Below are 12,927 nucleotides of genomic sequence, written 5' to 3' on the forward strand. Positions count from 1 at the left end.
CTACTAGCCTCCAAACTTTCAAGTGTTTCCTGAACACTCACCTCTTCAGGCAAGCCTATCATATATAAGTTCTACACACATAACCCTCTGAGGCACTTATGTATTATATAGCTCTTCTTCTGGACTTGTAACTTGGTGGGACTGCTATGCTATTACTGGTGCCTATCCTTGTGTTTCCCTCCTATGACCCTATAGATTGTAAGTTTGCAGCAGGGCCCTCCTACCTCCAAGTCTGTCTGTTGTTACCCAGTTTGTTTTATCACTGTCTACTATTGTAAAGCGCAATGGAAACTGCTGAGCTATATAAGAAACTGTCAATAAATAATATATAAAAACTATTTCTAGCCACCCTCAGAGCAGTTTAATGTGCATGGAGATAAAGTAACCCCCAATCAGCTCCTAGCTGCCATGCAGACTGTGTTTGAAAAATTACAGTTCTGAGCTTATTGGTTGGTTGTTTATCTCTTTCAACTTTCTCTCTCTCCAAGTCTTAGTACATAGACCCCTGTTTTCAAGACAATCCCAAAGAATTAAACTGAGCCATATTTTAGATGAAAAACCAAATAATTTAAATAAAAAATTGTAGATGGTTGGATGTTAATGATTGTTTATGGTACTCCTTACAAACCTTTTTCCACATATCACGATGCATTAGCAGAGGCTGTTCCAAGGTGCACATTGGGAGTGATGCGTAAATGAGGGCCTGTGTATTTTCCATCAGTCACCTTCCATCCAGCTATTTTTAATTGATGAGCACATTGACTAATGAGTATGCCACATATTCACACAAAGGGCCTGATTCTGAGTCCTATGAAGGTGTGTCCATGTCTGAGTCTTTGCGAGTCATCCAGACGCCGCCCGCTGCCCTCTCGGCCCATCCGCCAATTTAGGCTGAGAATTTGTGCAGCTAGTTCCACCCCTTTCCCAGCACAGCACTTATTACCATGCAGCACAGATCATAGCAGCAGCCAGAAACACCCATATAGTGACCTTTGCCAGCAAATCATTGGTGCCGATATGAAAACCCCTTTACCTTATACGTTACACCATGTAGTAGTGATCCCTATTCACGTTATACCACTTAGCAGTAGCCCTCTACTTCGTACATTGTATGCCACATTTACATGATGTCGCCCCGTGTTGCTCCTTATTCACATTATACCACCTCAAATTGCTCTTTATTCACATTATGTCACCCTGTATTGCATTGTACCATCCCCTATTGCTCCTTATTCACATTATACCACCTCAAATTGCTCTTTATTCACATTATGTCCACCCTGTATTGCATTATACCATCCCCTATTGCTCCTTATTCACATAGTTTCCTTTGCCCCTACACCCCCCCATTTGAAAAAAAAAAAAGAAGAGAGGATGCTTTTCTGTGTGCTCCTGAAAAAGTGAAAATGGTCATATTGTCACGCTGCTGTTCATCACTGAAAGGGGCATGCCCAGCAGAAAGTGGATGCACTGCAGCAGGGTGCTCCTACTCCATCCTCTCCCACAGCTGCTCCCAGAATAACATGCTTACGTAATGCCCATTTACACATCATGGCCCACTAATGACTGCAATTTACACATAGTTAATACCCCTTCACAACATAGTTAATATACCTTTACACATAACTAATGATCCCCCCCAGCAGCTAGTGGACTCAGTAGCTGGCCTGGCTAGATGACTCAGGCTGCAGTGCACAGGTGAGGGCTGCTGCTCCTCTATCCTCTCCTCCATGTCCACTCCCATAATGCAATGCATGATTATGTCACGCCCAGCACTGACATTCTTGGAGACTGGAACAGCACCACAGCTTGCACAAAGTAATGGCGACGGCTGGGTGACCGTGTCCGCTGCCTGCTGTGAAGCTAAGCTTGCCCTAGTCTGGCAATGAATAACCCTAGGCATTTGCCTATGCATAGGGCTGCCTCTGGGTGTGATGTTCCTCTAACTTCAACTCTTTCCGGTGATATAAATCCAATTGAAGAAATGTATGTAATCTGCCCTCTGAAGGCCTTAAGTGCTCTAAAACATATTAGTGACTTGCAATAAAAGTTTTACACAAATGCAGGAGTATTTTATTCAATATATATATATTACTCGTTTAATTCAGCATTACATGTGGATTTGAGAATATACCTCAAAAAATGCACAAGTCAAAAACATGAATAATAACACTTTTTGGTGCTTCATTGATGTATCATTATCAAAATGTACATACCGCAAGCTAGGACCATATAAAAAATATATATTAATAAATACAGAGAAGACCAGCTCTGTAAATACTTTTACCTCTGACCCTATTTTAAAGTCACATAGCCTAATGTCGGCTCTGCCGCTAAGTTTTTGTTGTGACCTTGCAACAGGGGTCATACAGTTTAGTGTCGGCTCTGGCCTTGACGTAATTTGTGACCCAGAGGTCTTACATAGCTCTATTGCTGAAAGAACTTGTGACCTTATAAAATGAGGTCATGCATCTTATGTAAATCCCTTATTAGAAAGAAAATGTGTATATATGAAAACCCTATTAAGGGAAAGTGATATAATGCCTTACTGGGGAAAGGGGATCTAGAACAATCTTAGTACTGGCAAGTCAATTGGAAAACAATTGAGATATAGTTTAACACTCATGAAGATAACTTTGACTTAAAGATCACCCTAGAGTGTCAATAATGTAGGTGAACTGAGGGAGCCAGGACTTTGATCCCCGCTGCTATTGCTGCTGCTACTGAGCCTGCGATGGGCAGAGGAGCAAGACTCTTGAGGTCCAGGGTAAGTGAAGATCAGGTTTGGCGTAAATGGTGTGATTGATGGGGTCTTCATCAAGGTAGGAGTGTGAAGAGCTTCTGGTTCAAGAACAGTGTCGCTGAGCTCTATTCTGGGAAGGTTGACCTTAGGACCTCTAGCTGGTTCTTCATGTGGCTCCACCTTGAAGAGCTTAGAGGAATTCATCCTCTGGTTAGGCTGATGGGAAGATGGCACTTTGCAGATCGGCTGATGGGCATCAAGAATTAGCTCCAGCTTGTCTTTCTGTTTCTGCAATTCAGCTATATCCTTCTGCAGAGCGGACTTCTCCTCTTCGAGTTTGTCTGTCTCCTAAAAATAAAAAAAAGTGTCTTAATCGGCTCCCGAAAAGTATTTAAAAATGTCCTACTTATTCTTTGCTTCTTTCTATTAACACAATAGTGTCATATCTCCAGAACCCACACAACAGAGTCTATAGTCCATGCCAGGCTCTAAATGAGCCCTTACACTTTATATGTGATTGCGGCGATCAACCACATAGAAAGCATCCAAATCGCGTGTATTTGACAGCATGTCTGATGCGTGCATCGCTCCGGAGCCTGCGAGCCGCACCGGCTGCAGGAGAGATCTGTTGGATCGCAGCCAAGCCAGGCAGGCTTTGCTGGGTTCTTATGCGATATATTGTATGCAAAAGAACTGCATACGATATATCATATGTGATCTAGCCACCTGGCAAGGTCCCAGGTGGTTCAAGGTGGGGGGGGGGATGAGTCGCAGGAAACGTCTTCACTCGTAGAAGTCATCTAGTGTATGCCAAGCTTAACTCCCCTTCCCAATCCCTCTCACTTACTGCCTGCAGAAAATCTGTCAGCTCCTTACGGCGGTTCCTGCACTTGGCAGCAGCAACTTTATTCCTTTCTCTGCGCACTCTTCTCCTCTCTTCTTCTTCTAAGGACACCTGTGGAGAAGAACATAGCAGTGAGTCAATAAAGCAAATAAGTACTATATTCATGTCCTATAACATTGTTGAGTATCTATATTGTAGTTGTAATAATATGATGAAGTGTATTTGAGTAAGAAGCTGGTACTATGATTTCCCTTACTGCACCCTTACTGTGTGCATAGGTCATGGATCATTAATGAACACTGGAATGAATAAGGTCGGGCTTTGTCAATGAATGGAAGGACTGGCAGTGTGTGTGACCCAGTGAGTCAGCCATTAATGTTTATCCCGCTCCAAGTTGTGGTTTGGCACTCATGTCCTGACTCTTTTTCCTCCTGACTCACCCACTTTGTCTATGAGTCGTCCATCAACTGTTTCCGCAACATGTGCAGCAATTCTAACATCAATTACAAATGTATTAACTCTTTGAATACACACTAAACCCTCACACATAAGCAACACTTCCTCTAAGCTAAGGTGTGCCCGTAATAAACGTAGCACCTAACACCACCAGATCAAGGTTTCCCAACAAAACCATGATTTTCGATACCTACATGATCATTGTGTCTTCTCCGTCCCACGCTTAGGACTCCCCCCATGCTCCTGATGACACCATGACGAGGACTGTGGTAGGGTGGTAAGGTCAAAGTTCGGACACTTGGCTGGACCATCCAGTTAAGGTCTTGATTTGATGTTACTGCATTTATGGTCGGGATGAAAGGACTGGAGGATGTGTGTGGGGGATATTTCTGCAAAACAAAAAGTGATCAACTTAACTTGATTGATTATATGATTGATTATGATTTATATGTAAACGTTGAAGATAAATCTGTGCTGCAGAAAACAGACAGGCTGAAAGCATCCCAATATGTTTATTTTAAGAGTAACTATAAGTTTGAATATTTGTGGCTCTGAACAGCCTCTATACCTCTTTATGATGATATACTGTTGTGGATATTACTGGTGCCCATAGCTTAGAAAACAGCTAACAATAGCTAAATCAGTTGTGTATCTTGTGCAAATCATTTAGATTCCATTGCTTAGAAGGGATAGCTATACTACACATAGGGCCCGATTCAGACCTGTTCTTAGGGCTGCAAAATAGCGCAGATGTCAATTATCGATGAACTGCACATGCATATTGGCCACAATACGTGTGCGTGAGGCCTGGCTGCGATCAAGTCCTGCAACTTTTTCTGTTCGCTGGAGGTACGTACGCCAGGGAGTGGGCATATAGGGGTGGGTAACGACCATTTCATGGGAGTGTTTAAGAAAAACACTGGGAGTGCCGGAAAAAAGCAGGCGTGCCAAAGCCTTAGGAGATGGTGTGTGACGTCTGTAGCAGCCCGGAAGTGCAGATTTTTCATTGCAGTGCCAAATAAATCAAGGGCTACCCGGTGCCTATGATGACTTGTGGCCAGTGTAAAAATCGTTTGATAGTGAGCCTGTTCCGAAGTATTTTGTATACATTTGCACCCGTACCCATCCATTCACACAGCGAGTTGGACAGCAACTTAACTGAACGCTGGCTGCTGCAAATTTGCAGGCGTGCGAAAGGTCTGAATAGGGCCCATTGATCACTGCCTATACTATAAATGCATACATTTACTATTCAGTGGTGTAGCATTATAACAGGCTATACAAGCAGAGATATTGTGCGAGGATCCCCAATGCACAATGGAAAAGGTAGGGTGGTAACCTGTGCGCACTATTTTACTTCAGGAATATCTGCAGCCCTCTGTTGCCAAATATAAGAGTAACACCAACTCTTAAATAGATATGGAAAGAAGGGGTTCAGGTCAACAGGCTAGGCCAGGGGTTCCCAATCTTTTTCGAATCACGGCACCCCAGAGTATCAGAATTTTTCCACGGCACCCCTAGGCCCAAATAAATATATATAAAATTAAGTAGATTGTGTTTATATGTGCTTTTTAGGTTCAGTTATGTGGTGATGGGCAGGATTTGCTTCTGATTGTACATATTTTATGATTGGAAGCCACCAGCACTGGTTTTGTCCATAAATAATTGATCCTAAATAATTTGAATTGGTCCTGGTCCACCAACCCGTGGCACCCCTGCAAGTGTCCCGAGGCACCCCAGGGAGCCACGGCACACAGTTTGGGAACCACTGGGCTAGGCGCAAAACATTTCTCAAATGCTAATTCTCAGTATTATAGTATGTGTTACATACATTAAAACGTGCAGATTTTTCATTAAATAAAACCTACAATTAAACAGAGGAGATAGATCCAAATGAGGCTGAAACAAAGTAGAGACAATGCCGAGTAACCAGTAACTCTGCCACATTTCCATTGCATGCAGTAATGCCGAGAGGGGGAGCTGACGGTTACTAATTACTGATGTCTGGGCCTGGGGAATCGGCTCCACTTCCCCGATCCCGAGTATACCTATACTTAAGACCGGCACCACCTTCCCAGTGATATCTTCGGATGGATGGCACCCACATACTGAAAGCAAAGCCTCTGGCACTGTTCCCATATATCACTGGGAAGATGGCGCTGGATGAGGTGGAAGGACCCAGTTCCTGAAAGCAAGGTAGGCCCATACCGCAGTGTACAATTAAATCTTTACGTGATTAGATTTATTATTATTCACGTGTTGATAGTACTTAATAGTGCATTCATCTCAGCATCCTCACTTGGCTCGCTTATCACACTTTCCGAGAAAAGGAAACTACATTCCAAAGCTGCTAGGAAGATAAATTGAGTGATGTCATCGACTACTTCCTCTTATGTGATATATATATATATATATATATAATAATATAAATATAATGCCGACAACGTTAAGTGAGAATGGAGATGCATTTATTGCACATTTAATTAGACAACTTGCATCAGCTTTAATCTTCTATACGACTTCAGGAGAATCATCTATATACAGGTTGAGTAGCCCTTATCTAAAATGCTCGGGACCAAAAGAATTTTGGAATATTTTTATATTTGAATGAGTTATCTTGCATTTATGTTGTACAAACACATCAATTACATGAAATAAACACAAATATATTTTATTTGTGCATGGAACAAGGTTTTAAAACATGAAACAAAGATGGTGTATACTCTCAGACACTGAATTTGAATGCCAAGCAATCATGTCCTTGCGCATGCATACCTCCCAACTTCTGTGTTGGGGAAATAGGGACACTCGCGCGGCGAAAGAGGGCGGGGCGTATGTAAATGAGGGAGCGGCTTATGCTAATTAGCCGCAACCTCATTTTCATACGAGAAAATACGCTGTGCGCATGCGCACAGCGTCTATTCTATTAGATTGGGGGGTATCCCAACTGCCAACCCCCGCAGCGGGACAATGCCTGCCGCGGGTGGGACAGCGGGACAGGACCCAAAAATCGGGACTGTCCCGCTGTAATCGTGACAGTTGGGAGGTATGCACATATTTAGTGCCAGTTACATATTATTTCGCCAGTAGTGCCAGTTACAGATGTCTCCAGTAGGTTTTTAGCAAAAAATAAAAAATAAAATGACATTTTCGAGACGATGGTTTTCGGAATAATTTGGACAACCGATATATGGATAAGGGATACTCAACCTGTATATATCTAGTGTCCATGTGTCATCTTCAAAACTTTATTAAGCTATGTAGGGTAAAGGATATTTCACAACCTGTGACAGACATCTACAAGACTGAGCACATGAGTGTACAATAGAGTTTCTAATGGTTCTACGAATGTGGATATGTCCTATCGGGAACAAAATGTTTCTGTTTTACTATTATTATCAGTTATTTACATAGCGCCATCATATTCTGTATCATCTGTTATCACCACTATTCACAGAGATAACACATAAATGATCACTACAACGACACAAAGTGATTTCTGACGGAGAGCCTTTAGCTGTCATACTAATTCCATCATGTCAGAGTTCTAGCATGTCAGAGCTGATAAATTATATTAATGTAAATATATATATAGCATCATGCTATGGAAAGTCGTCCACCCCTGGAAAAATCACTCAGAAGGGCGAAAATCGCCCAGTGTGTATGGACCGTTACATTTCATCTGTAGAATAGTACATTTACTACGCTGCCATGAATGTATCTGAGGTACAGACAGTAAAGCAACATTAAATGGTCTTTCACAATGGTGAGTAATTTCTCCGGGTACACACTTGTTAATTGAGTCTTAACACACTATGTATTCACCAAATTTAGGACATTCTGTACACAATGTTATCCTCACCCTCAGCAGCAATGAGTCAGGTATAAACCTTCCAGGACCCTTGTCACAATTACCCACTCACAGGAAAATGAGTAGCGATGAAGAACAGACATTTTTGAGAACACAAGATGGAGATTTACATATACATGACCAGTATATATAAGTAGAATTCTCTTTACATTATAGAAGTGCACAATAATTATTCTCTATAGTTTATGGGAAGTACAATACATGTAACAGATTTATCATTCATTCATCAGACGTTTCCGTGACAGTGTTTTCATTACAGATCTCTAATAATAGTATCTCCTCTAGTAAAATCTTCCTCATTAGACAAATTACAGGTGATCCCAAACTTACAAAATCTCAAGTGTCAACACTTTAATAGAACCCAGAATCCACTGCTCAGTGCTGACCAGCAAGTCTTGTGTTCTGACCAGTACAGCAGGAAAGTAGAACATCTCAAGAACATTGTTACAAGCATAGGCGTGCGCAGCCCATTTTATTAGGGGGTGCACCATTGGAGGTGCATGTCTATCACTGCCTAATGGGCATGTCTATCACTGCCTACTGAACGTGTCTATCACCGTCTACAGGGCATCAATACAAACTAACAGACTTATTTATGTATATGGCCTTCAGAATGAGTTGTCCCCCCCCACTACACACACACACCATGTACATACTGTAGAAACAGGGACAGGGTGTGCATCAAAAATGTACACCGTAATGTCCATTACACATTATGCCACACTCCGTAATGCTCATTACACATTAGTCCACGTTCAGTAATGTCCATTAAACTTTATGCCACACTCCGTAATGCCTTTTACACATTATACCAAACATTGCAATGCCCATTACATATTATGCCACATGCTGTAATGCCCATTGCACATTATGCCGCACACCATAAAGCCCATTACACGTTATATTACACACACTGTAATGCCAATTACACATTAGAAAACATGCCATAATGCCTATTACATATAATGCCACATAAGTGCTGGGAGAGCGGGGACAGCGGCTGGGCGGAGAGCAGTGGGCAACCCTTGATACATCATGTGCGATGTAACAAATGCGATCCCCGATCCCTGCTGCTGGGAGGGAGTCCAACCTGGAGATAATACTTGCAGCACGTATGATCTACGTGTCTGATCCAATGCGGAACTGATCGGACGTCAGACACATGCTATTTGCATATTGTATGGGGGCTGTTTGTATAGTGTATGGGGGCTGTTTATTTGCGACATCTTACATAAGTTCCTCCCTCACACCACGCACCATATTTATATGTAAATATCTTTTCCCACCCCTACCCTTATCAAGTATATTTACTTATTATGCCTCCCCCTCCCCCATGCTTTGACAAACGAACCCCCACAAAGCACAGGCAGCTTCCTAAATGTCCAGCTCCTGTACCTGTTGCTGCCGGGAGTCTTCTTTGCTGTCTGCGGTGATTGAAGCTTGCCGCAGCACCATGGATGGTGCCAGGGCGGCACTTGTTTCAGGACAGCGCGGCCACACTACATAGCAGCAAACCATGTGCCGCAGAGGAAGTAAGTGTGTGGGCGGGCGCGTATATGGGGACAGCGCCGCGGCCACAGCTAATACCCGCTCTGGTCTGTGCCGCACAGGAAGTAAGTGTGTGGGCGGGCGCGTATATGGGGACAGCGCCGCGGCCACAGCTAATACCCGCTCTGGTCTGTGCCGCACAGGAAGTAAGTGTGTGGGCGGGCGCATATATGGGGACAGCGCCGCGGCCACAGCTAATACCCGCTCCGGTCAGTGCAGGCGGCTCGGCTCAGAAGCATGAGCAGAGCCGCCGCTGCCTTTGGCAAAATTGCACTGCATACAAGCGTGAGGGGGATGCAGGCATTAGGAGGTGCCTGTGCACCCCCGGCACCCCCCGTGCGCACGCCTATGGTTACAAGAACTGTGACCTTCAGTATTAGTTTTCAGAACAAGCAGATAAGCCTCTGCATGATGTAATGCAGTGTAAAGCTCCGTACACATAGATATATTGCTCAGCAATATATTGCTAGCAATATATTGCTCAGTTTCTCCTTTTCATCAGCGACCAGAGGTGCCGCAGAGGTAATCAGCTGGTCGCAGGAGCAAGCTCCTGTGACCAGCGATTAGACTGGGGCTGAAAATGGGAGCGCACCTGGTGATTTATCGCCGGGGCACACTCCCATCACTGGCAATATGGTAGCCAGCGACCATATTTTCAGCGATTTCAGCCCCTATTGCCTCCGTGTGTACACAGCTTTAGAGTGTAAATGTTATACCCCTTTCACATTGCACCTAATTACTGGGTTCATGCCGGTTTGACCCCATAATTGGTGCAATGTAATAGGGGTTACAGGGTCCCGCAAACCGGTAGCAACACGGCAATACGAACCGATAAAAAAAGAAGGGTTCTTAACGGTTCATTGCTGAGTTGCTTTGCAGTGTGAATAAGTGAATCGGGTGTTTCCCGTTCACACCAAAGGAGGCAGTGCTTGGAGCAGCGCCAGCTCTAAGCGCTGCCTCCTCCCCGTCCCCAATGACTCTTTGCTGCTCTGCCGCATCCTCGGATGATGTCAGCGAGCCGGCAATATTGCCGGTTTGCTGAGGGGATGTGAACAGACCAAAATGCAGGGTCACAATGGGACTGAACCGTTTCAAAGTCCCGGGGTGCGACCCTGCATTTTGCGAAGGGGTATTACCAGCCTTGGGGACTGTCTACATTTTTATGCTTTACACACTTTTATAATCCACCATGTGCAGTGTATTCACAATCAGAATACTTCTGTTTTCGGTTATGGTATAAAGCAGTGGTTGCCAACCTCGGTCCTCAAGTACCCCCAATAGTTCACATTTTTCAGGTCTCCCCACAGAATCACAAGTGAAATAGGGCCTGATTCAGACCTGTTCACTAAGCTGTGTACACTCGCAGTCTAGTGAACAGGTCATTGCCACCTGCCACCCTGCCTAATGCCCCCCACCCCATACTAACATGCGAGGGGTTGTGTCCGAGAACAAATCCCCTGGCATGCGGCCGAAGGGCAGAGAAGTCGTCCCTTTCTAAACAAGCCTGAATCAGGCTGATAATTAGCTCCACCTGTGGAGCTTTTAAATTGTGTCAGTGAGTAATGAAGGCACCTGGGCACCTGCTGGGCGATCTGGAAATCGTGAGCTGTCAGGGTACTTGAGGACCAAGATAGGGAACCACTGGTACAAAGGGTTTATAGTGTCTAGGTCGACATCAAATGACCGACATGGACAGGATTGACATAAACAAAAGGTCAACACAAGCAAAAGGTTGACATGAGAACGGTCGACACATGAAAAGGAGGACATGAGTTTTTCAATTTGTTTTTAGTGTCAATTTGTAGATTTAAATAGAAGGACCCCACATTAGGGTACTGTGCCCCTGGCATGACCCGCGTCGCTCACTAGGCTTCCCAATTAGAGGCCACATGGATGGTAAAGTATGAAAAAGTTCAAAAAAAGAAAAAAGGTTCAAAGTACTCATGTGTCCACATTTGCCATGGTGACCTTGCGTCAACATTTTGTCTGTGTCAACAATATGGTATCAACTTAGTCACTGTCGACCTATCAACTAGATAGACTTTTTCCATAGCGCATACTACTTTATATCTAAGAAAATCTATAATCAGTATCATTGTGATTGTAATACACACCATAATTATATAATGCAAACATGGCATGTAAGGCCAGCTAATTGATACTAGGAATACCGATTAGCGCACTGATACTATTAATCACTATACCGTGCATCACATTATAAATAAGTAGATGACTCATTATAACGTGCAGCTGAATAATTATGAGTATGATCCCAATTATTACACAATATATATATGTTCTGCTATAACAGTATACCTACCAAATGAGATATGATTACATTTTTATAACTATAAACATAAGTATTTATTTATCAGATTATTCCCTACGCTGTTACTTTCACTTGTACATACATCTTGTTTAAGTTTATGTAACATGTATGTATGTACTGTACACAGCATTTATAACACAATACACACCCTCTATAAGAAAACACATGAGACAACGGCATGCCTTATCTGTCAGTAAAACATATCGATTAATGGATAAATATGTCAGGGACTCACTTGCTGATTATCCTCAGGAGGTAACGATCTGACACTGTGACCCATGCCAAACTGGTGCGCAGTTCCTGGGTTACTAGGGCTGTGACTGCCTCCGCTGCACCCTAAATCTTGCTGAGGGTAAGTCCCGGGAAAGTCTCTGTACATGGTCTGGAAGCTCGGTCCTCCTCTGTCCCAGTCACACTGACTCACAGATCTACGATGCCTGATTTTTATCAATGGGGACTCCGGCACTGCATCATCTCAAAACCAATAGGTGGAGCCCAAATGAACATACATGGTACATTTTTGTTATACTGCAAATGTCAACCATCCTGTACAGAGTACAGGACTAAGGCATAATTGTAATCTAAAATAAGACTATAGAAAATAACTACATTGTAAATCTTGTATGTACAAACAATTAAAACAAACTTAATACTCCCCCTGTTTAAACCTTCAATTGGTACGGTCTCGGGATTACCCAACGTGATGACGTAGATGCCCGTATATGGTATACTTCCTCAGCGAAAGGAAAGCCCTTTGCTAGAAGCGACTGTTATTCTAAACCTGCTATTTCCAGAGTGGAACGGAAACTATAGGTACGGTGATAGAACTATACGGAGACACCGAGACACAAATACTTCTGAGAAATGATGCTTGTTTATAAATGAGAAGTTCCTATTTATTTTCTAAAGCACATTTTACCATTCCAGTGACCTTTTGTCAGAGTGTACGGGAAATAGCTGGTAATATTTTCATGGGTTTAACTTTAATATAAAGGTGTATATTCAGGTTATCTGAAAGCTTCATTTCCCTTGATGACTCAGCATTATTTCCTGTACTCGAAAATCATTATTCATGACTAGGAATGTGTATTAGAAGTTGTTATGGCCGATAAAACATTCCAAAAAATGCCCCCAAA

The 12,927-nt window shown here is 43.1% G+C and overlaps 1 protein-coding gene across 1 annotated transcript; it reads right to left on the reverse strand.

Moving 5' to 3' along the window:
- Nucleotides 1-2,060: 2,060 nt before the first annotated feature.
- FOSL1 (FOS like 1, AP-1 transcription factor subunit) lies at nt 2,061-12,205 on the reverse strand. The gene is made up of 4 exons (XM_083165577.1): nt 12,027-12,205; nt 4,238-4,432; nt 3,591-3,698; nt 2,061-3,091 (listed from the first exon to the last, which is right to left on the reverse strand). Exons 1-4 carry the CDS (start codon nt 12,168-12,170, stop codon nt 2,654-2,656), a joined length of 885 nt encoding a protein of 294 aa, XP_083021703.1. The 5' UTR covers nt 12,171-12,205; the 3' UTR covers nt 2,061-2,653.
- Nucleotides 12,206-12,927: the final 722 nt, after the last annotated feature.

Source organism: Crinia signifera, chromosome 11, assembly GCF_055691185.1.
Source record: "Crinia signifera chromosome 11, ASM5569118v1, whole genome shotgun sequence".
In the NCBI taxonomy this organism is placed as follows: Eukaryota; Metazoa; Chordata; class Amphibia; order Anura; family Myobatrachidae; genus Crinia; species Crinia signifera.